General features: G+C 38.8%; 1 protein-coding gene across 9 annotated transcripts in view; it reads right to left on the minus strand.

Annotated features, from left to right (window-relative positions):
- Positions 1–229: 229 nt before the first annotated feature.
- The window catches only part of dlg1 (MAGUK family member discs large 1), a 281,985-nt gene continuing 255,398 nt past the window's right edge, over positions 230–26,816 (minus strand). For 5 of the 9 annotated variants that reach the window (XM_089073511.1, XM_089073507.1, XM_089073506.1 and 2 more), the window contains 11 exons: positions 10,951–11,164; positions 10,467–10,624; positions 10,051–10,300; positions 9,075–9,177; positions 8,415–8,453; positions 6,793–6,834; positions 3,645–3,794; positions 3,376–3,548; positions 3,083–3,192; positions 2,913–3,004; positions 230–2,749 (listed from right to left, as the gene is read on the minus strand). In XM_089073511.1, coding sequence (XP_088929637.1) covers positions 2,640–2,749; positions 2,913–3,004; positions 3,083–3,192; positions 3,376–3,548; positions 3,645–3,794; positions 6,793–6,834; positions 8,415–8,453; positions 9,075–9,177; positions 10,051–10,300; positions 10,467–10,624; positions 10,951–11,164 — 1,441 coding nt within the window. In that variant the 3' untranslated portion in view covers positions 230–2,639. Of the gene's footprint in view, positions 2,750–2,912; positions 3,005–3,082; positions 3,193–3,375; positions 3,549–3,644; positions 3,795–5,498; positions 5,604–6,792; positions 6,835–8,414; positions 8,454–9,074; positions 9,178–10,050; positions 10,301–10,466; positions 10,625–10,950; positions 11,165–26,816 lie in introns of all 9 variants that reach the window. The other 4 variants (XM_089073513.1, XM_089073508.1, XM_089073509.1 and 1 more) reach the window with 4 other exon arrangements.

Below are 26,816 nucleotides of genomic sequence, written 5' to 3' on the forward strand. Positions count from 1 at the left end.
AAACAATTTTAGTACAGCAGCGAAATATGCGGTGTTAAAGTTTATAATTAAACTCAAACTCGGTTTCAAGATGTATCACACTAAAAGTATTTTTTCATTTATATTCAAATGTGAATTGCTCTTTTAACAAAGTACTCTATAACGTCGTTGATATAATTTTATTGTAACGTTCCGTATCCCTCTACACAAGTACGAAGAAACCGGGAAAGGAATGCAAGTGCCACAGTGGTAAAATTGGTAAAACGTTTATTAACTATTTAAAAACGATGAAACAAGGTGAACATGAGATTGACAATTTAATAGGTAATATTATTAAATAGACTATAGAGGTGTATAATAGTGTCTGCGGTAATTATTTCTCTTTATATATATATATATATATATATATATATATATATATATACGGTCTTTTACATCGAGACAGATATCTTTTAACTCGGCGAGGCCAGGCCTTCTGTCCTTCAGGCACAAGCCGAAGCTCGTCGCTTCGTATCTCGTTCCATCTCGTATGATAATCGCGCTTAATGATAATCTAGGACTCGCGGTAGGAAAAAAATAGCCCGAAAGCATGTCCGCGCGATCGATATTATCGTTCCCCCGCGAGTGAACATTACTACGAAATAAGGAAAAGGAAACGCGTTCGGCTCTATTCCAGGCGACAAGAGCGTCATGCGTCGCGCTAGCTACATCATTGTTCATCATCATCATCATCATCATCATTATCATCATCATCATCATCGCGATTGCGATTCACGTATCCGTGTCACAACAATGCGACTATATTACAATTAAATTACCGTAATGACACCTCACACGTTTGCAACAATTCGATTTTCCGCTCGTGTTTCATTGGGAGAACCTGTTACCGTATCTTCTAGCATATGATTAATGCTACGGAAACGGAAGGAGCAAGCGGACAAAGCATCGTGCGTACGTGACACGCAAATTTGCAGCTCGAACGAACGAATGAAACAAGAGAATTTGCTACCGGGAGTCGCATTCGTCGATAAAAAGATCGCCATTTTGTTTAGAAAACTCAGTGCTCTACGGTGGAACTCGATATTTTCGTTTTCTTTCCTTTTTTTTCTTCTTCTTCTTTTTTTTTTTTTTTTTGGAACCGTCGCTTTTGTCCGTTTGTGCCTTTCACGACTCTCCCGCGGTAAGTAAGTAAGTACATAAATCGAGCGTAATATTTTTTCTTCTTTCTCTTCTCTTCAGCCAATTGCACTGAAGATTTGTGCAAGCTAGACCTCACGTTAGATCAGCAACGGCTGCTGGATCCTGGTGCCAAGAATTATACCTTAAGATACGAAGGAGCGGCATAAACCTACGCTCGCGCCGAAGCTTTCTATAGGAGTGAAAATCTCTCTCGTCGCGACGCTAAATGACGTCGCATCGACGAGACGCACGCGAAAGAAAAGCCAGGAGTTTCTTCCTCCTTTCCACCTCTTCTTCCTCTTCGATCCTTGTCTTCACTTGTTACGATGTCCCTCCATCTCGATACACGCGAGTATATAATACGTATTTACAATAATATCTACTATCATAATAATTTAGTAGTGATATTTAAATTACAGTAGTGTTTTTGCTCCTTCTCCCCCTCACTTTTCTTTCTCTTTCTCCCTTTGCGTCGGCCTGCACATCCTGCAAATATAATGTTGCACATAACCCAGTTACTGGCTTAGTTACCTAGCTGTACAAAACATTATATATCGTTATATATATATATATATATCTCTAGCGTCTAAAGATTTGTCCTGTGAGGTTTTTCTTCTCTTTTTTTTTCTGTTTTTTTTTCCTTTTTACTGTTTCTTTTAATTCTTTTAAGTGTGAGGTTCGTGTAACACATATACAACGTCGCTGGGACTTACGATCTTTCTTCCTACCCGTGTTTTCCCCATTTCCGTCGAGTTCGTCGAATTCGCTCGACGTTCCCGGCGCGTGCGCGCCAACTGCGCTTAAGTACATTAAAAAATACCGCGCCCGATGATGACCGAAAAAGCGTTCATCTCTTCAGCAGTTGAGGGCTCGATCAAATTTTTGACAAGAACTCTCTTTCAACTCGATTTCAGCGTACGCCGTTCTAACCATCTCGAGCAATTGTACAATGCCCCTAAATTCGCGAGGTTAGTTAATAAAATTAGGGACGATCACGATACGAATAATCGACGATCATGCGATAAACGTTACAAATTTCTCTCCGTCGTTTTCTTTTTTTTTTTTCCCCCCCCATAAACGGAGACGTCGGTTGTGATAAAATTCAACACATTGAGCACGTATGCTCGAATATCCTCGTTTTCCCCTCGACGATCTTCCGATTAGATTTTAAACTCGAAGGAGAATAAATTACGCGTCCTGACTGACTGACTTTATCAATTCTCTGCGGGGAAATGGTCGATGATATCGCGTGTGCCCTACCATTTAAGTATTTTCTCGCGGCTTAAATTCTCTGCGACAATTCACGTCGCGTTGTCCCTTTAAATAGGGATCTCGTGCTACGTGGGATATGGAAAGGAAAGAGGGATTAGGAGAGGGTGTTAGAGTTGTTACTTAATCATATTTATCGTAAATAATTAAGCTTGTCGCCTCGGTGGCAGGGTCCATGCGTTGGGCCCGTGCTGAGCGTGGGGGGCAGGACGTCACAGCTGCTGGTCCCTGCAGGGAACCCAGATGTTCGGTCCCGATTGCTCGGAGATGACCTCCTTCACTTTCACATAGATCTCCTCGGGTGTATCTCCTTGGACAACGGCTATCGACAAAGTATAGTCATTTAATTATACGCGGAGGATATAGCATTTAATCATTTAAATCATAACTTGAATTGACTTTGTGTACGAACTTGACAATATTTAAATAAATTTTATTCATCGGATCAAATTTGAAAGTTTTTTTTAAATATAAATTAAACGTACCAGTAAAGTATTCACCAAATTCTTGCTCCATCTTGAGGGCCCGCTCGTACGTTTTCTTAGCTTGCTCCTCGGTCATCCTTTTATTCATCTCCCTGTAAAATTACGAATGTCATTTAATATGATGGCAGAGACGTAATAAAACCAAAGTTTGATTGACGATTATTACTCACATGACAGACTCGATTGATTTCGGCTTGATGAAGATGGCAATAGGATAGAGTTGCGCTACTTGTAACCTCTTGATAGCATTTCCACTCACATCAAGAATACAGTGCTTGCCCTAAAAGTAATAATAATTAGATATATTTCTAAAATTTCTTATTATTCATACAGTACAAATCTTGCAACAACATATATTGCGGCAATATATCGCTGCAAGATTTATGCTGTATAACGGATAACATGTTTTTGGCGCAATAAAACGTGGAAAACATCGATCTTGCGTTATTAAAATTCTATGTACCTTTTCAGCCACTTCCCGCACAGATGCGACGGATGTTCCATAAAGATTGTCGTTATATTGTCCAGCCTCTATGAACAAATGATTCTGTATGTCTCTCTCCATCTGCTCCCTCGACGCCACAAAGTGATAATCTCGTCCGTCCACCTCATATTCTCTTCTACTCCTAGTTGTATCTGCGGGCAAATGTGATTGGGCAAAGATTAGAGATATACAGCTCTCAGAACGTACGTCGATAATCGGATAATGAAAATTAAATTCGGACAACTCACGTGGAACACAGCTGCCGAACTTGTCGGGGAATTCAGAGATGAGATCGTCGTTGATGCGGTCCTTGAGCGGCCCGAGAACGATCACGGGACGCGTATATTGTATCGTCAACTGCTGCACGGCCTCGTACGAGAGCACGTTCTCTTCGCTGCCTGCAATCGTTCAATCAAATGTATATACATTTTCGATTCCGCGACGCGTCCCCGAACGATCGAAAGGGGACACCCGGGGGGTCTCGTCAGTTTTGTCACGTTACATAGCGCGCGATCATCGGGCGTAGCGATCCCCCCCCCCCCCTCCCCTCAAACCCTCGGACGGCACACACAAGTTCGCCCATATTCGACAGCAGAAAAAAAAAAAGGAAAAAAGCGACAACACTGTCATCCAAGAAGAGGACAAACGCTAGTCTAGCGACCCTCCATCCCGCGACCCTGCTTCCTGAAAGATGGGCGCTCTCTCTCTCCGGCGACGGTCTCTGATGATGTCGTTGATTAATTGACACTTGCACGAAACGGACGTGGGACAATTGTTACACACTGAGCGATATGCGATTCGCCGGGGCCACTTGAAACAATATCTGGCTGGTGACTCGACGAGATCGATCGTGAGTCCAGAGGTCTCCTTCAACTGCCTCAAGCGGACCCCCGGCTCCATTGCTCCATTTGGCGTTTTCGGACAAGTACACATTTCTCTTCGTCGGACGAGTCACGAGCATGCTCTCAGCGTTCGGGCGAAATCGAAAGCGGGAAAACAAGCTATATCTCTAATGACTAGAAAATTTAAGCGATTTAAGGAATGTCGAAGATGTTCAAGTGGTTAGTATGTAACAGCGACTATAAACCAGTACTTGATAGACACAGAGAGAGAGAAAGAGAGAGAAAGAGAGAGAGAGAGAGAGAGAAACAGGGACGGAAACAGAGAGAAAGAGAGTGAGAGAGAAAGAGAGGGGGGGGAGGGAAGTTGGGGTCTTCATTCGTAATCAATACTGCGCACCGCCAACACATGTTGCAAACTCGATATTAATACGGCCACGAGGTGGTGTCGTCGTTTCTTCTCGAGCGACTTTCAATCGCGATAATCAAATACGGTGATTCGGAATCTTTGCAAAGGACGTGAAAGAAAAAAAAAAGAAAAAAAAAAGTATAAGCCGCCGTGCTTCCGTAACGAGAGAAGAAGCGACACAATTTCCTCGTCTATTCGAGCTTTCCAATTGCGTTCCGCTGCTGTTAATGTCCACGGATCAGGGAGGACTCTGGGGGGGAGGGGGAGGGGGAGGCAAGAAAGGGAAAACGCGAGATAAATCGTGACGGCACGTCGCGTGTCTCAATCGCGCGCAGGGCACGTCGTCTCGTTTAACGCGAAGAGAAGCCCGGAGGAAATTAACGAATTGTCGAAGGGGATGGACGTTTTCTCTCGAGTGGCGTCTCAAACCAACCTCGTATTGTACTCGCGATTACTCCTCGATTTCGATCGCGACTTTTTTTCTCGCCGGGAAATAAATTCGAAGAAAATTCGCGGAAAGAAGTCTCGTGACCGTTAGTAGCTTTCCTCCCTCATCTTCCTTTCACCCCCCTCAATTGCCAAATTATATATCTATCCAATTCGCGCGATGATTAGAATGGGAGTTAATGGGAGATTCGAAGATCGGTGTCAAGGATCATCATTAGCTGGACACACTCGGGATTGCAAACAACTGTTATTCAGTTATTTCACCCTCACGAATACTTTTCTCGGGAATAAATCGCCCGTCGACAGGGTTACAATTGTCTGCGATCTGCGTTAGTTTTTCTCGTGGGAACAAATCGGCTGTCGCGCAACTACGATTCACACAGTTTTTGCTCTCGGCTACGACTTACTAAGCTCGTCGACCTCCTTTTCCAGATAAACTAACGTGAGTTCCTCCATATACGGCAGCCGAACGCGACATAAAATTTCTCTACTTCCTGTAGCGCAAGACAAATCTTGAGTGAATAAGAAAAGAGACGTATAGAAAATAAAAAAGAGAGAGAGAGAGAGAGAGAGAGAGAGAGAGAGAGAGAGAGATAAAAGGGTGATACGTGATGAATGAGAAGCGAATGATGGACAGTGACGACGGAGAGGAAGAGTATCGGACAATTGAGGTCCTAAGATATTCTAAAAGAGGGTGGAGCGTGAAATTTCGCGAATAGACAAAGCACTCGCGACAAGTCGAAAGCCCTTTGTGATCGGCGAATATTTCGAGTCGAACTCAAAACTAAAATTATACTGGCAGTCGTTGCAAATACAATCCCTATTTTATAATTTTATAGGGTAATCAATTGGTTTTTCTTACACAGCGTCATCAGGCAATAAAAATTTACATTTTTTTTTTTCTATTGGAATCATTTTTCTCATCATTCTTCATTAGTCACTTAATTGAGATTTGTATTTATTAAATTAAATACATTCGCAAATGCTAAAAAATTCTATTTCTTGGATAAATTTGTCATATATATATATATATATATGTGTATGTTTAATCTGCATCATTGATGAACATTTCAAATTGACCTTTCAAGATGCATATTTGGAATAAAACAAGATATATATTTGTGCTATGCTGCCCATGGTGACGTAAATAGAGACATAATAGAGACCAACGTACAACACATTTGCTTTCTGAATCATTGTTGATGAATAAATGCAAACGTGATCGATCATGAAAGGATCTCGCGAGTATGAAAGGATCAATAAGGGAGAAGATTTTCGGTCAGAACGTTCGGCAAATGTTGTAATTATAATTTTAAAGCGTCAACAACGTCAACGTTCATTCAGTCACATTATAATTTTATATCAGATGATATTGCAATAAGAATGTTTACGTGATAATTAATATTAATGTAGTTCTTGTACCAATATTAATGTTATTAATTATATTAATCTACCCGAGCACATGAATAATTGCGAAACAATGTCGTGACCGAAATTCATTATTCCACGTGGCTGACCCAGGCAATACGATCTCTTCGGTATGGGAGGAAGAGTATATAGGAGAGAGAGAGATATATATACTGCATAAATACAAAGAGAGAGAGAGAGAGAGAGAGAGAGAGAGAGAGAGAGAGAGAAAGGGAACTAGAGATAGCGAGATAGAAAGAGCGGGACGAAGAGAGAAGAAAGAGACATGATTACCTTCAGTGTTAGTGTCGTCCTGGGTGTAGCACAGCATGAATGCTAGAACATAACAAGTTGAATTCATTTATACGTTGCGTTACTAAGTAAGCGGCCGTTAGTTATCGCTAGAATTAATTAGAAAGCGCTAATAAACTCTCGAGGACTCTCCTACTTTTACGCGTGAGCAATTTTGATGGCACGGGATGGATTTGATGGATCATGAAGACGCTGCGAGTGCACTTGATTCGAATCATCCCCCCCCCCCCGAATTATCCCCCTTTCTTTTCCCTTTCTCGAAGTCGTGATTATAATCGCAATTGTAATCTTGCGGAGGCTGCGGCAACATCCTCGAGCCGCAGCGATCACGATTGGAATTACGTTGGCATTACGCGTCGGAGGCGCAACGCAACGCGGGTTTATATCATCAAGGTAACTTTTTTTTCTTCTCACGACATCGACACGTGGGTAATTGTTAGAGTGTCGCTCGCTACGGAGATATTCATGCTCGAGAGAAACATCGAAGGAGGGAAAAAAAAAAAAAAAAAACAAGAAAAGTATCAGCTGTGTTTACAACTCAAGACTGTAACACTCTTCCTTTCGCCGTCTAAGCTAAGTGTTAAGAAATGTCTGTACCTTTCCAGACGAGTCTCGCGAGGTCTCTCGGAGACCGAATCGCGCTTTATCTCGCCCGAGGAACGAAAAATCTCCTCTCAAAATCTACACAACATGAGAATGTGCGACTAATACATGCATCTAACACTTCGAATGTCCTCTTTCTCGACTTTACCGATCCTGAGGTAACCCCTGAGGAAATGGCATCTGATGGAGGATGATGTGCTTCGTGACGCGATCTTTGAGAGAGACGAACGGGATGCGATTTCTACCACGTTTCATTACTGTCCTTTCGTGGAGGAAAGAAAAAAAAAAGGAGGGGGGAGAGAAAAAGAACATATACGAGCTACTGTCTGAGAGGAACATTGCTCTACCGTGCTCAACTGAAACTTTTGCGTGAAGGTTAAATAGCGAAAAGCTAAAAGTTAGAAGCGGAGTCGAGAGCGCAGATAAGAGTACGACGGTGTAGGGGATGTAGGGGGGGGGGGAAGGACGGTGCAGATTCCGTATACGGGGTGGAAAAGTTCAAGGTGCAGCATGCATGCGCAAGCGAGGTCGCGAGGATGACGCGAATGACGCTGCCTATGGCTGCTGAACGATGCACGGTGATTGCCCGGTGAAGCGTGACGCAAGCACTGCGAGATTCAATCTCGGCCAAAAACTCAAATTCGATCCGTGACGTGACGACTCGACTTAAAAACAAAACGCAGTAACGCGGGCTAACTTTTTTTTCGTTAGAGCAAAGCGGATTCTCGCGATTTTAATTTTGATAACTTTAATTAACCGGATTATGCGTTTTTTTTTCATAAACAATTTATTTTGCAAGTGATAAAAATCGAAAAAAAAACTTTCAATTTCTTGTTTAAATTATGACGATGTGTTTAGATCGCTGGACCCTAGAATCTCGTCCCAAGTCGGGCAGGTTTTGCGGGAGTGAATATTAAAGTTACTGTCGTTGCGTGACGAGTGAATAAAAGCGTACATTTACAACAAAGCTTATTATTTGTCTAATCAGTTAAGATACTTACGAGTGGGATCGTTCTCATTCTCGGGTGTGGTGGGCGTTCCTACACAAGCAGGCAAAATAAAACAAATGTCACGTTTTCACATCGTAAAACACAAAAGCTCATTTCTGGGCATTTTTGACTGGGGCTCATAGCATCGGAAGTTGAGGCCTCGTATCAATACGTCTTACTTGCTCTGATGAAAATTACGTTTCTCTTCACACGGGAAATTATTTTTGTAATCTACTTTTGTAATCTTGAAAAATGTATTTTTGAAACTAATTTGGAAAGCAGAAATTGTAAATGTATTAAATATTCAAGCCAACACTGGCGTGACGTCATTACTTCGCCAGAGTACAAACGATAAAAGAGGAACACTTTAGTGTCTTTAATGTCATATTTCAAACTATAACTTTCTCAGATAAACTCCCCGAGTTTGCTGCAGGATATGGAATTGTGAATTATTAATGAAAAATTGAACCTATCCATTACGAAGACTGTGACCGAGGCTTAAAGGTAAGGAATCATTATAACACAGCGGTTATAAATCACATCGGTATATAAGTATAGGCGGATACAAATATGGCGAGAAAAAACACGTAAAAACACAATAAATATGGACCAGAACATGCACAGAACGTGCAGGAGGGAGGAGGGGACGACAATTATTTTCTAAATACTCACGTTCCTGATCAGAACCATCCTCGGACTTGTCATCCTTGCTCTTCATAAACGGAAACTTTCTGCTAAACGAGAAGTTTTTCTTCTTCCGGTCTAGTGTTGATTGCTGAAATCAACAAGTTTACTGCGATGCCGTCGACAAATCGTATATATTTCGTAATTTTGTGCAGAGACGTGGCTATTCACGAGAGGCGATTTCATGAAATGTTTATAGTCTTTAAGAAAAATAAAGTAAAAATATACGAAGTAAAAAACATTAAAATAATCACACGCAAAAATTGTGTGCAAAAATTTAAAAGTATCAAATTAAATAATAATTTTTATATAAATTCGAGTTTTTGTATAAAATTTTTCTTGAAATACCATGTTAAAAGAATAATTCTGAAAAAAATTTATGTCTCATTATAATTTATTTTACAGCAGAGAATTGGATTTTCTTCAGAAAAAGAAAATATTAATAGCTGCAATATCGTGCGAACTTAAAATTAAATTTTCGATTCTAATAAATTTACAGATAGCCAAGAGAACGACTGACTAGCTATCAATTGCAATGAATATTTAATTAGTTTGGATGAAATGTTGTCAGATGGATACATTTTATGGAATATTTTATTAAAAATTTACGGTTAAATTTAAAATATTAAAATGCCATGTCAATTTTTTTGTAATTTTGATCAAATCTTGAGATTTAATTATTTTATGTCGAATACTTTTAAATGATAAACCAAATTGACCACTAAAAAAAATATCGAGGAACGAAACATTTTGTTAAGGATGAAAAAAAAAACACAATTAATTAAAATAATTCATTCGTACAGTCGTTAAGTTATATCGTGATTTTCGTGAATATTAATCGTTGCTCGAATTTGTAATAAAAAAAGCCGCATTTATATGTATCTTCTCAAATGAAATCGTGTATTAGTTCGTTATTTTCGAAAAAAATTATTACATATTTTTGGTAAATCCTAATCGGACTCACCTTATCAAGAATGACCGGCATGTGTCCCTGGAACTTGACAGAACGGTCTCTGGCACGTTGCTTACGTTCCCATCGTCTGCGCGAGGGTATTATGCCCAGACCTTCTTCCTCGCCCTGGGGGGTAACTCTTCTTGCCTGCCACCATTCATCGTCGCTGGCGTTCGTCACGTGCAAGATCTCACCATAACGGAACGCCAAGCCACGGCTTGGCAGACCATCGTCCTTGTTGGGGTCGTAGTCGAACAACGCTCTAAAGAAAAGATGCGATATTATGACGCATTTATCTTTATATTCTGTATATTCGCGAAATCGCGTTACTTAAACGTCAAGAGAGAGAGAGAGAGACAAGATTTTAAAGATTACGATTCCATGTGACGAATGAGCGAAACACATAATTGCTGCAAGCTTGACGATACCTCACGTAGAGTGACTTCTTCTGGGAGGTCCTCATGAGGGTGCCTGTCATCACATTCTGTTGCGAGATTTGCTGTTTAAGATCCTGGATCTTTGCCTCAAATCTGTTGTAATCCTCCGGTTTGTATTGCACCACGATTGTCACTGTCTGGCCGGTACCCTAAACACCACGAGAATATAAACTGAATCTTAACGAACGTTAACGAATAATTCGCGAGCGATTAAAATGTTCAAAATTATCGCATTTACGTTTAGTAATCCACTTTCGAAATTTAATATTTTAATACGATAAATTCCATTTCGCGAGAATATTCGGTTATTTTATATTCACCTTTTCAACGGAACGTAATCTCTGAATATAATCGGGAAATATATAAATAAAATATAATCTAAAGCCGATGCTGAAATTCTTCTACAAAATACTTCTACAAAATTTTCTACGGACTTTGTATCGGTAAAATAAAATAAAACTAAAAGAGGTCTCACCTTGAGAGCCGCGGCGGCCTCCTCGTGGGTGGCTGTTCGGAGATTAATACCATTAACGCTCAATATCTGATCGCCTCTGCGTAATTCACCGCTGAGATCGGCCGGACCTCCGGCTAAAATAAACGAGATAAAGATGCCTTCGCCATCTTCACCGCCGACGATGTTGAAGCCCAGACCGGAAGAGCCTTTATTCAATACGACAGTGCGCACCTCCCTGCGCAAAAATAAAAAAGGATGATCCTTATTTGAAACTGACAACAATATTTTCAAGAATGAGTGAAATCGCTGCTAGACCTATTAATAATAATGATCATAATACGATGTGTTATAAACAAAATATCTCAATACAAGGATAAATGTTGGCTATACATAATTTTTTCTTGCCGGGCCAAGGGGAGATATTTACAAAATATTTATAAATCGTAAATACGCACGAATGGTGTCAGTCTAAGACTTACGTCCGAATGTATTTCAACGCATTTGTCGCATTTTAATCGTGCATCAAAGTGCAACGTTTCGACGTGATTCTTATATAGACGCAATTATCACGTTAATTAACGAAAACGTGTCGGGAAATTCGTTTCGTTGTGTGCCACGCGATTTTCGCGGAACTGACGTGTACTCTGCCGTAACGAGATGCGTAATTATGGTGTCCATACGTCCCATATTCCAAAGGACAATCCTCCATTTCAGATAGCTGTCCCTTAGATTTATTTATTTTCTCAAAACTCAATTTTGTCTCTTATTTTACGGGAAATTTTTCTCTAATTAGAATTTCAATGTCCAATGTCGTTAAATTTTTAAAATACATAAAATATAAATATAACTTGTGTTGTCTTGTATCAATTACATTCTTAATTTTTTAAATTAAAATTATTCAGATTATTATTTTCATCTTTTCATTATTTCAATCAGATCCACTTCAAATTTCAATCAAGGACGTGTTCCAACGCAATCGAACTGGTTTAAAATGATCAGAAAATTTCATAGATTTCTGACAGTCACAAACTTAAGAATGTGTGGGAACAAAGCTCTAAAATTTTCAAGTTTGTCCTTTATTTTCTCAAAGAAAATATGGTCAAATGTGTGCATAACGTGAGAACTGGCGCGAATAATGACATCCTGAGTACGCAATCCAAATGCACTTTTATCCAATTGAATGAAACACACGGAATTAGCGGAAGAAATATGGACTTTCATAATTAAAATAACGCAAGAGATCAATAAGCACTCGGTGCAATATTTCGAGCGACGTTGCGAATTGCAAGCCGCAAACTTTGCCAACCGCTCCCAAAATTGCAACTTTAATTATCGCAAAATTTTAACGAACCGCCCACAGATTTCCTGCAGCGGTGTGAAATTGTTAACCATTTTCTCAGCGTGATCTACTCGTATGCGAAAAACACATCGCACCTGCAGAAATTAATTATTCGAAATTCATATCTAGTTAAAAATAATAATGATGATAATAATAATAATAATAATAATCATCATCATCACGGAGATTACTTCTTTTCAAAAATTCTTTTATTAAAACTTGTTCACGTGGCCGCACTCTCTGACGAGTACGATCCAATAATAATAATCACGTGTGAATTCGTATAAATGGCACGTGCGTGACGCAAATGACGCAAAAGCGCGTCGATCAATGAAACGTCCTACGTAAACGCTTACGCATCGGGCGACCGAGTCGACGTTAATCCATTGTTCCTACGCCCTTACAGACACACGCACGCACACATACGCATTATACATAAAAAAACAAAGCGAAGAAATCAATTTGCAAAGACTTTTTGCAACGCAAGCTGAAAAAGCAGCATTCCGGCCCCGTTCTGGGTCTTCGACTCTACCACGTTTGACGATAAAACTAGCGGGGTGACTTTTTGTTGTGTGACGCGATATGACATCCGCGTTATTCCTTTATCGCCGCTTAAAAGCTCTTTATTTATCGACACGCACGGTGCCTGCGCGTCTATTGAATCGCGCATCAGACGTCCATTCGTCAATTTCGTGGGACGAATAAAATTACGCAAAACACGCGCGTCGTTGGGGGAGGTGGAGCAAAGAGGTTACACGATGCGCAACACGGGGATTCCCGCGAGCTATGTGTGCAACCTCGCCTCCAGGAACAACCTGGTGATGACAACAACGGTGATGACGACAAACGGCAACTTCCTCTTGCTCGCGTTAACCAAGATTTTGAATTAAGAGTTGATGCCCCGTCGTCGGGGATGCAAGTTAACGTCATGTTGTTCCGCTTCCGAGCACAGTTCCGGTTGTCCGCTCCTCGTTTATCTCAAGGATGTATTACGCCTATTTTTATTTATTATGAAAAAATTATAGGTTATTCCGGACAGTATTTAAAAGTAGTACACAAAATTTTGCGACGGTTTAAAAATCTGAATAAAAAATTATTTAAACATAAAGTAGGTAAGAAAAATGTATAAATGGAAATGTTAATGTGAGTTAAAAGTAATAATGACAACAATTGCAATTTTTTAAATATAAATATTTTAAATATTCAAAATGATTTGTGCAAAGTTTCATTGCGACGCAAGATTAGCTGTTCTGTGAATAAAAATTTTTGTGAATAATAATTTTTAATCTTAATTTGAGATTTTTGTCATCAGTTCTTAATTACATTTTTATTAGAGTACACTTTTACTCATTTACTTTAATAATCTTTGATCAAAGTTTCAAAGCGCTGCTAAACTTTTTTGTATTATTTATAAATTTAGATTTAGAATAATCAAAGTTTTTCATAATTTTTTTCGTTGTAAATATTAATAAAATTATAAGAATAGATATACACTTTTAACGGACGCAATTCTTGTCGTGTGACGTGATGTATTGCAATCTTTATTAGGATATCGTTATTCAAATAATACTTTTTTATTTTAGTATATTATTATTATGGGAATATTATTACTTTGATATATTAATAGAATATTATTGTCTCGATCGATTATTACATTATTGCGCGTTAATGATGTAATGAAAATAATGCTAAACTACTTTATAGTTAATTAATTCTTTGGATTATTATAGCACATAAAAAAGTAGTTCGTGTCCTCAGCGTAAATATCAATGAGTTTTACTAACAATAAAAAGAATAGGATCGTACAAGAAAGATCGGATAGTCTGACACATCTTAGAGAAACGTTCCGTGGCATTATCGTTCTTTTACTGTCGATAAATTGAAATGAATGAGCTGACCAATTGTGTTGATTCCAATTGTGATATTATATTTAAAAAGTTGTCTTTTTTGCTGCATCATTTAAAGATATATTAAATAAAATAAATCATCAGGATGATTTCATTATTAGCAATCTTTAGATGATGACATTTTCTTTCGACGATATTATATAGAGTAACATATTTTGTAATAAAAGTTTTAAAAAAATTGTTTGCAATAACAGTTTCAACGCGGACAATAGGGAAAAAGTTAGTCTTGAAAATTAGTCTTATTATTGTAATCTTCATTTAGAAGATTTTTAGTCTCAAGTAAAATTGAAATTCAATACAAATTTAATCGAATCAAAATTAAAATCTTCTAATATTCTTGCTCACATAATAATAATAATAATAATAATAATAATGTCTCTAGTGAAAAAACATTTTTTCTATAACAAAGAATACCTATCTTATAAAAAAAAAAAAAAATCCAAAAAGACGCTTTACACTTGTGAGAAGAACAAATACTTTTTTTCGTTGCCTCTCTTATAATTCATTGTGAATCGCTCGACCGGATTGATACAGATCGGACCATCCGCGGACCATTTCCCGAGATCCTCCCTTGCGATTGGCTCGCGCTAAATGGGGATTTACGTGTCTCCGCGTGGTGGCGAGTGCGCGCCGGATGCGCGTCGCAGACGGCCGCAGCATCTGTTTCCGCCAGTTGACGTTTGACGCGTGTCGCTCGCTCACGCCGGCCACGTCCGATATTGCACGGATCGTATTGTCATGTGCTCTCGATTACGAGGCTTCAATTCGACAATTCACTCGCTACGCGTATTTTATTCGCGGCGTGATGCGACGCGCGCCGACCCCCTTTCGCGAGACACGACGGGTACGTGATCGCGGAGAAAAATCGCGGATTTTCCAACGTCGCGATGTTACGCAACGTTTCGGGAGATGGGATGGGATTTCAAACGGGAAATCCGCCCTCCCCGCCCCCCTCTCCCCCCTCTGCGCTCGTGATACTTTATCAGCAAATCGTGGCAATGCTATGCTGGTAGAGCCGAACAATCTGAGGCTTTTTCCATAGCTTTAGGCATCTAGCTTGTCTTGTAATAAAAATGCACGATTTAAGATCGTAAAATAATATTATAAATATGTAATAAAAATAATATAATATACACAGTGAATAAAAACGAAATAATGATAATTTATAAAGATATATATCGAAACGCAACCAATAAAACTCAAAATCTTGGGAGACAAAGGATCTTGGTACAACATAAGAGTCTTTAAATTAAACGCTTTCAAAAAATGTTCACTTTATATATATTATAAACCAAAAAATTCTTCGTATGATTATGTATGTCGCAGAATTACGAACGACAATGTATCGATAATTCATGATGATTTTAGATCGAATACATTTCAAGCAGATGTTCGTTCAAATTAGGGCAGCTATTCAATAAAGTTTTTTTCTCGTGTGTGTATTCAGACATTAATAAAAGGATCGATTGAAAATTAATACATTTCAAGATCATATGTAAGTATTGTCAGTATTGAGTTCTCGAGGTATATTGAGGTTTTCATATTCTGGTAATCTTGTAAAAAAATTTAGCATACGATAAAATAAAAAGGTAAATACCTCTCGGAGAGAAGAGAAGACCTACAAAATATTTATCAAAAATTTTCTTCCGTTATTTTACTTCCGTTAGTTTACTTTATTGAGTTTTACTAGTCAGACACATCTCGCTCTTTGTGATTCAGAAAACGCCTGTCATAAAATAAATGATCGCGTACATTTGCTTTCAGTCATTTCTGAGAGATTCTATTTATTTTTCGCAAGATCACACAGCAATCGAGGAAATTACTGTTTACTGTCAAGCGCCCTCGAGCAAGAGTGTTGCGTAATTCCGCCTAATGCAATATGTATAGCAACGGTACCATCTTTCATACCGCATTCGAACCGCATCCCCCGTTTCCAAGACGTTGCACTCTCCCCATTTCAACAACCGGGAGCAAACATCAGCGGAGGCTGGCGCACACGCACGCACCCCTCAAACGTTATATTTCCGTCGACAACGCACTCGCGATCTCGCCGGCGAAAGTCGGACCCAATTTGTCGATCACCATTTCGCTCGTCCCATTTTTGGGTTTCGCGAACAAACAGTCGCGAGACTCGTTTCCAAACCGCAAACGACGGTGTTGCACTCGCGCACTCGACGATGACGAGGACGACGGGCTGTGCCGTGGAACAACTCGCGCACCTGTTTTCCCCCGCGGCGCGGAATGACGGAGGCGCGATGACGTAACGCCGCTGCGGTTCCGCTGCGGAAGGACAACTTCGTCGCGCGAGGTACTCTTCGTCGACAGCTAGCGCGTATTGGTGAACCTCCAGAGGCGAAAGAGAGAAAGAGAGACGACTACGCGCGGTCGCATAATTGATCGCGATCGCGATGGTCGATCGATCGCGAGAAGAGAGAAGTGGCAAGAAAGGGAGAGAGAAAGAGAGAGAGAGAGAGAGAGAGAGAGAGAGAGAGGCGTGCGCGCGAGGGCGAAATGACGCGCGATCTCTCGGACCAGCTGGCGCGACGTCGTTCCCGATTCTCTCTCTCCTCGCGCTGCCTTTCGCGACCGCGAGGAACCAACGGCGACGTGCCGGCGTGTCGGTTGGGGGTTGTCGCGACGGATTAAAGGCCGCGGAACATAGGTGGCCGTCGTGCCGCGCCACGTCGTGTCGCCATGCGCCGCGCCGCCGAGGCGGCCACTGCGAGCTACTATCGTCAGGATCGATAGAAATAAGCTGACTCTGGCGCGCGCTGCAACCCCTTTTCACCACCGCCTCGCAGCAGCACCAGCAGCAGCAGTACCACTACCAGTATCAGCCACCCACCATCACCGCCACCGTCGCCACCACCGCCGCCACCGCCGCCGCTCTTTCGGAAAACTGGGGCATCCGCTAAACTTTCAGCCTTTTTCGCACGACCACTCTCTCTATCAGGGCCGACAGGGCTAAAACATATCGACGAAAATCGCTGCTCGCGCAAAAAAAAAAAAAAAAAAAAAAAAAATAAAGAATGTTGCGGAAATAGATGTAGATAAAGATAGCCGCGTAAATTTATCCCGCCCTGAAATAAAATTCCTTAGAGCACCTATATACAGGGAGGAAATTGCTTGGAAGCTTTCTCTTGCCTATAAAAAGAAAGAGGATAAAGAGGAGAGTAATAGGTAAACGTATGTTAAAGATGAGGTGTGTATTGTGATTAAAAATGAAGGGTAAAAAAGGAGGCAGAATGCTGAATTAATACGTGAGAATAACAGAGAAAATTGTAGACGATTCCAAGTCATTTTTATAAAGTCGCTAACTTGGGGAAAAACACATATTTTAAATGGACTGAAAAAACTCACGATTCAATTATAAATTTTTCCTGGTGGAGCATCGGAGATTAAAAGAATTCGCGGCATCCCTAATTGTTTGAGCGGGAAAGAGAGAGAGAGAGAGAGAGAGAGAGAGAGAGAGAGAGAGAGAGAGAGAGAGAGTGCAAGACGTACGCGTGAAGAAACGGCGAATTAAAGGAGCGTGCGAAAATGTTGCAATTAATTAGATACCCAATGGAATTTTTATCTCTGAATGCTAACAAACCAAGAAGAAAGTTCGAAGCGATTAAAAAGCTCGATCTCCCGCGAGAGAAGCGTTGAAAAATTACGTCTTGCGATTAAAGCCTCGGAGCATCGCGGAAACGATTTAATTACGTGTCTCCCAACTAAAGAGTCACGTCTCGTCTTTTGCCTCTTCCTCCGGGTGCAAGAGAGAAAGAGAGAGAGAGAGAGGGGGGGATGACCTGAAGAAGCGGCAATTAATATCCGTCATCGGTTTGTGTAGCCACAGCGAGGCAATCCCACGGATCATAAATAATGCGCGGTTTTTAAAGACAACATTTTCGTGATATAATTGCATCTGCGATTTTCCCTAGTATCTATCGTGTATTCAAAACCCAACTGCAGCCTTATAATAATAATAAATATGCAGCCTTATAATAATAATAAATATAGCGCCTAAAAATATACGATTTTAATTCTACTTTTCATTCTCATAATGAAAAATCAAGAAGAAATTATATCGTAAAAAAATAGAGAAACATTTTTACAGTTGATCACTTTGACAAATAAGTCGTAAAAATTAATTATTATTCTTTAATTAATAATGGTTAATTTTTTAATCAATCTGGAATCCATTTTTCTTGACGAATGCGCCGCAATTTTGAAATTTTAAGTAATTAAAGAAAACACTTTTTCGTAAACTAAATTCCAACAGGATCAAGTAGTTTATTTTATTTTATTTAACTTTAATTTAGTTAGAGTTCCCTTTAGGCAGAATTTTAATTGGATTAAAAGAAACTTGAAACGCAAATACATATAAATGTTGAAAATTACCGATGAACGATGATCGTCTGATGATCATCTTGACATTTCCGCTAATCGAAAAATCGATGTTGCACCGATCAGAGAACCTGTCGTTGGAAAATAATGAGCACGAGAGAAGTGGAATCCCGCGCCATCCTGTGCTTTATTTGCATCGTCACCGTTCGCCGATTGTATTAAATCTGGTGGAGCTTTCGTTTGACCAAAGTACTGGCCGCTCGAAAGGAGGGTGGGACCGTTTGAGCATGCATCCTAATTATTTTTTTTTCTCTCTCCCTCTTCCAATTGTAGAAATCATCGTTTGTGCCGATGACGCTAATTGCAATCGAAGCCAGTCTCGCGAAAATGGAACTCACTCCCGATCGCTTCTTCGATTGACCTACTTGCGAGGAAAACGCGCGCGCACTCTGGCATCCCCACACACGAATATATACATACATAAAGCAGCCCCCGCGCTCTCTGCGTTTCGATACAGGAACAAGCTCGCTGCTGTTGCTGCTGTTGCTTCCCACAGCATTCGCCGACGTCGCGATTTTATGAATGTACTTATCGGCACCGTTGCGACACGTGGACCGTCACCAAGCGTGAAAATAAAAGCGAATTGTTTCCTTGAGATAGGACAGAATTGCATCATGCAGATAAGTACTCCCTTATCGTATCGTGGCTGTAGTTTGCAATGGTAACGTGAAACACTTTGCGAAACGTATAATGTCGAATAATGTCTTTACGCGATCGTTGTGCTTATAGTCAGTTGCCACTCTCTGATCTGTCTCCGATTTGAAACGATATTTCATCCCCACGTGATATCATTTATGAAATACAATAAAATTACAGAAAAATAGAATAAAACCCCCAGTTAGTAATTAAATGTCATATAATATTTTCAAAAGTTTTTTTTTTTTTTTTTTTTTTTTTTTTTTTTTTTTTTTAAGTAGATTGATTTCACGTCTACAAGCTTTTTCGAGCATCATTTGTATTTCCTTTGGTAAAAAAAAGTATGTATTATTTATGTAAAATTATCAATTTTATATATTAGAAATATTTTTTTCATTATAGATTTGCTTCAATTAAACAAATACAATTCAAGAAACAATTTTTTTCTCTCTGTAAAACTTTATTAAATAAAATTCACTCTTCCGATGAAGAAGATTCTCTAATGTTATTTTGCTTCGGAAACATGTTACTTTTATCAAAGCAAAGATTGAAAACTTTTCGCGCTCGGCCTATCTCGGAAATCTTACATCCCCAGGGAATATAAAATAAAAGCGGATAAAAATGGATAATCCGGTCGAGAGTTGCGCCAACAGCATATTCTCCGGAGACAATGGGATCTGTATCGCGAAGATATGAATCTCTTACGGCTCGATATTCTCTTTCAGGAAAAGATGCTTCAGGAGACTTCCAAGGGAATCGATCCGGTTGTATTTATAGTAGACCCGGAGGTAGCTGCTTTTCATGGGCCACATAAATATAAAAAAAAAAAAAAAAAAAAACACGACGAATTTTATTTTATTTTGGAAACCTGGTTTTCTCATACATATACTCTTTTTTTCTTTTATAATTTTAACCATTTTTCCCCTGTAAAGAATTTTCTCGAAAGTATATTCAGAGAATTGCAGCGAAAGCTAAGAAAATAAGATAAAATATATATATATATATATATATATATATATATATATAAAGAGAGACATGTAATAATCCTTAATACGTTGTTCATTTGTTTAAGAACCAATACTCGTGCATTTTGATAGATTTTATCTTACTTCCCTCTGTGTACGCAGGCGATTCAACGCGGTTTAATCGACGGGACGGGCTTTTTCTCCTCGAAAAGAGGAGACAACACTTTCGTTCGCGAAGAATCGATAGAGGAGTTGTCAGATCGTTTGCTCGATAGCACAGCTTAATGCTGGGCGTGGTGCTTAATGCTAATGGCGATGAGGCGGATAAGCTCGCGCAACGCTCTTGACCCGAAAAGCTTCGAGTAACACGAGATCAGAGTCACGGTCGTGCCTCTGGGTGAGGAGTGGCGTTTCGACCCTGCCTCCTTATTAAGGGCACCCCGTGACCGCGGGCGCGAAGGAGTGTCCTTGGAGCGACTGCGCCCCGCGCGGAGGGATCCGCCCGGATGATTTCAAGGTTCGGTGTACCACGTGGTTCGGTGTTTCCTCCTCCCTGCGCTTATACGGCGCACTGTGCACCCCCGGGGGGTGCGAGGGAAAGCGCCGATAAGCGACGAGACAGGTGTGCCTTACGAGAGACACGCGGAGGGGTTCGTTCCCGACGAAAGAGCCGTCGAAAAGGAAGAATTAACAGGGACGCAGTCGAGTTTCTTTGTTCTTTATTATGCCTCTTTCAATTATAAGTTTTCAATTAGTATAACAGAGAAGATTCGCTGATACCGACGATAGAGACACTTCACATCCCTTATTTCTTAGAGACGTTATTAAACATTGTACTTTATTAATATTGACAAACGTACGATCTACTTAGATCTACGTTTATTAAAGAAGTAAAAATCCATATATTCATATATTTGTAACATTTGTTTTCATATAAAATCAGTTAAAAATAATTTCTTTGAGTGCGAAAATAAAATTTTTATGATTCCTTCTGCAAATTAAGTAGTTTAAATAATAGTGAGTGTGTTATTGAGATATTAGATTCATTTTACAAGTTCATAACTTTCTACTACTATTTTATTTATATTTTTCTCATGCGATTCTAAATATAAAATCGGGGGTATAGCGTAAACTGGCACATTTATAAAATTGCCTTCGGAAACGTCACATGAATGCGCAAAATAGTAATATAATTTTTATGATCACACTACTTGCATCTTGCGGAACAATAAAATCATAAAATATCTGTAAAAATATCAATTTATTTTATTGCTAACTTCTCTATTATAGGCTCTAGTTTTGAATTTTGACATCGCAGCTAACTATGTGTATTTTGAGGCTCATATTCTCAGATTCTTATTTTCGGTTAACTTACGAAAAAAAAAGTTAATTATTGTAACATATAAAACAATATTATAAAAATTGCTATATCTGATATCACTCTCTAGTTTGTATTTGTATCTTCAAAAGTTTTATGTTTAGCTTTTGTTTAAGAAATATGATCCAAAGACGAAGTGCTATGACGGTATTGGCGATCTTTCTCTAACAAAATCATTTGTTCTATTTATAGGAAATTTAATTCTCTGATTTTGAAATCAAGATCGCTCTTATTTCACGCGTTTATATCGATTTCTTGGCATATCATTCCATCTTTGACATGACTACACGAAAGATAGATTATAATTTCAAGATATCAGCGGACAAAGATTATTGTAAATTTAGTAATACAATTATCAATCTTTACGTATTAGTAATAAAATATTTGATATGTTTTATACAGTGTTATATAATTATATAGGTTTTTATTTTATAATTTAACTTTGATCATGACAAACTACTACACTAGAGAGAAGATAATCTAATCTATCTAAAACGTTTGTAACCTCACATTTTACACAATGTTAACGTTTTCCTATTTATTAGCACAAACAACGAGCTTGGCTTATACGTTTAATTTTATCCAGCTTGATTTTAATTTAATTTTTCATGCGGAAATTTAATATAATTTTAAATGAAGATATATATATATATATATATATATATATACACATCTTACATATTCCGGATCAGTTAACTATTTGTTATTATGGAAAAAGATAATTAAAGCTGTGGGATTTTTGGAGGATGGTTAGATAAACACCGGACGACTGTAAAAAGTTCTTTTACTTCGACTTAAAACACCACGCTTCGCAAGAGAACCCGACAGGAACGGAAGAATGATCTCTTCATGCGGAAGTCTGCCGTTCGTGACGCGCGTAACGGAAGCGGAAACGAAAGTACAGAGCAACGTCCCAAAGTTTCAAGACTTTAATGGGATTTCCGAGGCCGTGTGTATCGAACTTTCGTAACGAAATACCCCCCCAAGCATGATTGTTCTGGCCCCAAGATTGCCCGGGGATTGGCAGGGGTTGCTCGTGTCTGTACATAAATTATGTTATATCTCCTGCTCGTAGCATTAAAGGCTTTGTCACACCGTGGGAACGACGCTCTCACAGAATGGCTTTAGGAAGGATTTAATGAGAGAGCACGTTATAGCAATCCATATTAGAATATCTCTCTCTCTCTCTCTCTCTCTCTCTCTCTCTGACATTTTCAATTTTTATTCGGACAAAACATCTGTGTTATCTTTATGTAAAAATTTCCAGGAAAATTGTATATAAATATACATATGCACATATTAATGCTTTGAATTTTAATTTATTCTCATAATTCCCCTCGTTACATGGATTCTTCGTTATTTTTTTCAACCGAAATATTTTATTTATCAAGAGTAATATTTTTATTCTTGCCATATTTTTCATTATTGAAAATAAAATCGAAAATACTAAATGATAGTTTTTTTTTTTTTTTTTATTAAACGAATTATTAAAAAACCACGGAGGAAAGCACGGCACTACTTTTTATTACTCCAATTTCATTGGCGATCGTAAAAGCGAGTAGATCGAAGTTTATTCGTACGGAACAGCACCCCGGGCCTCGTAAAATCATGGCCGTGACCTAAAGTCAGATTAAAGGCTGTAGATTTCTCGCGTCTTTCGTCTCGTGGCCAGAGGAGGTTCTTCCTGCGTTTTGACCTAGGTCAACCGCAGTCTATTCGGAGAAAAGAACCGTCCATTCGAAGGCACTAATCTCGTTTCGAAACCGACTCATCACACAAGCACGGCGGTATTGTTTCACTCAGCTACAAAAGAAAGATCGGGTAATACTTCTAAAGATAAAACAATTATTTGTATGCAGTATTCGTTTGATGGCGTATTTTAAAATTCGTTAACGAAACACAATTAAAATGTAATAGACATCGTATAACAGCCGGCCGTTCTTATAATTGTTGAAGTTAATGAAAGCTTAATTGATATTCCGTGCCCTTCTAGATGTAAAAAAGACAAGTCCCAATTAAAACGTTTGTTGCATTGTAATTTATATAATACCTTCTGTGTAATATGCATAATATTATAAGGAAATAATAGCATTCTAAATTATATATTTTATCCTTATTTGCAGTTTAAAGAGTCTGATGTTTATAGAGATCTATATCTAAATATATAATATAAACAAATATATATATATATATATAATTAAAATGTATATACATATTTATAACATATAAATATAAAATTAAATTAAACATGTATCGAGTGATCGCTCCGTTTAATAAAATCCACACGTTGCAATTTTCATTTAATAAAACCCACATATCGTGATTTTCTCGTCGAGGCCTAAACGTGAGGCCTGAGGCAAAAAAAAAAACGGTTCCGAAATCAGTCACGAAAATGTTGACGCACCGATAATTGAGACGTGCACTTTACGCAGAAGTTACGGAAGCAATTAGTGCTTAATGAAGCGATCGTAGGTCGACAGTATTACCGGTACAGAGAGCGGTCCATGTGATCCCCGGAGCGGAGACGCGCAGTGTAGCGGTGAGAGTTGAATCGAGCAAAACGAGCGTAAAGCCCCGGTGGTAATGGTGGTGGTGGTGGTGATGGTGGTCGGCGTTGTAATTTTAACTCTGTATATATCTTCATCTCTCTTCCCTCCTATTTGCTATTTGGGCGAGCGCAGCCGATCGAGCGCGGCTTGGCGGGCCCCGTCCGTCACAATTACATCGCCATTTCCGCCGTTCCGGCCGGATAACGCCTGTTAATCCCATCCCTCCCCCTCCCCCCAACCCTCCGTCCGTCCGTCTCTGTCCCTTCCACCCTCCTCCTCTTTCAATCCACCTCCCCCTCCCTCCCCTCCGGGGTCGCGAACTTATCGCACGCGTATTTACACGCATGTTTGTTTGTTTGTTTGTTGTGCACGCGCGGTGTTAGATTCTCGAGTACTTTTCCAAATGAAACACCGAGCTCAGTACAAATAAAATTAAAGTGAAGTGAGTAAGGTAAGAATTAGACAGCAACACGCATGCTTTCACGCACAATTAGCTAAGAGAGAGACACGAAATCGCATGTTTCTTTAAAATCCATTCATTTTCTACAAAATTAAATGCGTCATCACAGGGTGCGCCAAACATCTGGATATAGTAGAATATCTCGTAAACAATGCAAAAAAAAAAAAAGATAAAAGTAGTTGTAAGGTTTTCGAAAGGACCACATGATTCATTTACAGATGGAGTCACTGTCATATTTATAATCGCCATTTTTCTAAATGGAATGCATTTTTTGTCACGTAATACGATTTCATTAGTTATTGCGGAAAAAGAAATATTAATCTACAAATGTCAAAAAGTCATTAGTTTACGAGTTGTTATATGTCAAAATAAAGCAAGAATATAAAATATAAAATTTCTCTCGTAAATTATTGATTTTTCGACATTTGTATCTTTTTATCCAGAATAACTAGAGGAATCATATTGCGTAACAAAAAGTATATAATTCCATTAAAAAAACAATGGCGATCATATAAAATCTCGACAATAGCTTCATCTGAAACTTTTTTTCAAAATTACTCACGAGATATCCAGACTTTTGGCCTGTATATTATCTAATCTATATCACAATTCACGTTATAGTAATATTCAAAATTCAGATACATGATTCGCCTCGTAACTTCCGCTTCCGCTCTCCGACGTTTCGCCTAAAGTTGTTTCGCCTAAATGACGCGTATTACGAAAGATTGAGGTCGCAATTTGCAACACTTGCCTCATCTGATCATCCTCGTCCTACCAATCGGAAGAAATTAAGATGCACGTGAGATAAACCGACACGATACAAAAAAAAAAAAAAAAAAAAAAAAAAATTGATAAAGGAAAATACGACCGTTGTCGCTGATTAAAATTTCGGTCGCGTCGGCTTTTCGCACGCGCGTCGGGAATTCGAATCGCGTGCCGGGAATTTCGAGGAGAGTAAGAGAACCTTTGCCCGTGTTGGTGCGGCTATTCCGCGCCGTGAATCCGCCGGCAACGATGGAGAATCCGGGTTAAACGGTTCCCCACGTATTACGGGGCACCATTGGACGTTCGATTTTCTCCGGGCGTATCAATAACAAGCGCGGCTGTTGCACGTCGAAACAGGGTCAATCTCTACGAGGTAACTTGCTAGATTTAATTGACTTTTAAGTACTTTCACTGGGGGTCAAGCTCTTCCCAAACAAGCTTTCCCAAATTGTAATTTAAAATTGGACCGACATACGTGCAAATTAAATTCACTTTATTAGACGAAATTAAAGTGATCTTCCGCTGCTGATGTTTGAAAAAGTAAGTTTATAACGCAAATATACAATTTACAAAAATAACGTCTAACCCGGATGATAAAAAAACGATACAGACAGAAATTAATTCATTGCTCAAGTTCTCAAGTGTCGGTTCCATCATTAAATCATTTAATTAAATCATTTTTAATCGCTGTTGCTTTCTTTCATTGCCTCAAATAAAATTACAGATTTTGAAAGCGTCTTAAACAAATCATCATAGAGTGATAGCGACTTTATTTAATTTCGTTTAGATAAGAGATCTGGGGAGAGAGAAAGTATTTATTATACAAATATTAAGTGTCCAATCAATTATACTTTATCTAATTACATGTCGAGTCATAAAAGACAAAATCTCGCGATGTACTGGAATTGATTACTTTCATATACGCTTTATCTCGCAGTGGCTTAATAGAAAACATCAATGCTGCCTAATACAGGAAGAAAGTATAATTATATCCGTCGCTTATGCGCGTTTATCCAGCGAGATACGCGATTAAATGTCACTTCCATCTTATCTCGCATCAAAGTCTCGTGAAAGTTTTCATTCGCTAGACGAGTAATATGATAACGTACATCACATTCGTATTACGTATTCCTTTGCCTTTATTTTCTTAGATAATTATAACTTAATAATAATCCAATATATAATTGTCACTAAAAAAAAAAAAAAAAAAATTTCCCCAGATAATGTGAAATGTAATTCTAGATCGTAAAAGATATGAAGATAGAGATATTCTATACGATATCGAACAGAGATTCATCATGATTAAATGTAAACATAATTATAATAGTTATCCAATATATGTGATTATCATTAATGAAAAATTCTTCTCCTCAAATAATATAAAATATAATTTCTAGATTGTACAAGATGGAAATTCTATACAAATTGAACAGAGATCCATCCATTAAACGTAAATTTTCGATGCAGTCAGCAATTCATCTCATTTTATCTCAAAC

Source organism: Pogonomyrmex barbatus, unplaced genomic scaffold, assembly GCF_055798465.1.
Source record: "Pogonomyrmex barbatus isolate J1 unplaced genomic scaffold, ASM5579846v1 scaffold15, whole genome shotgun sequence".
Lineage (NCBI taxonomy): Eukaryota > Metazoa > Arthropoda > Insecta > Hymenoptera > Formicidae > Pogonomyrmex > Pogonomyrmex barbatus.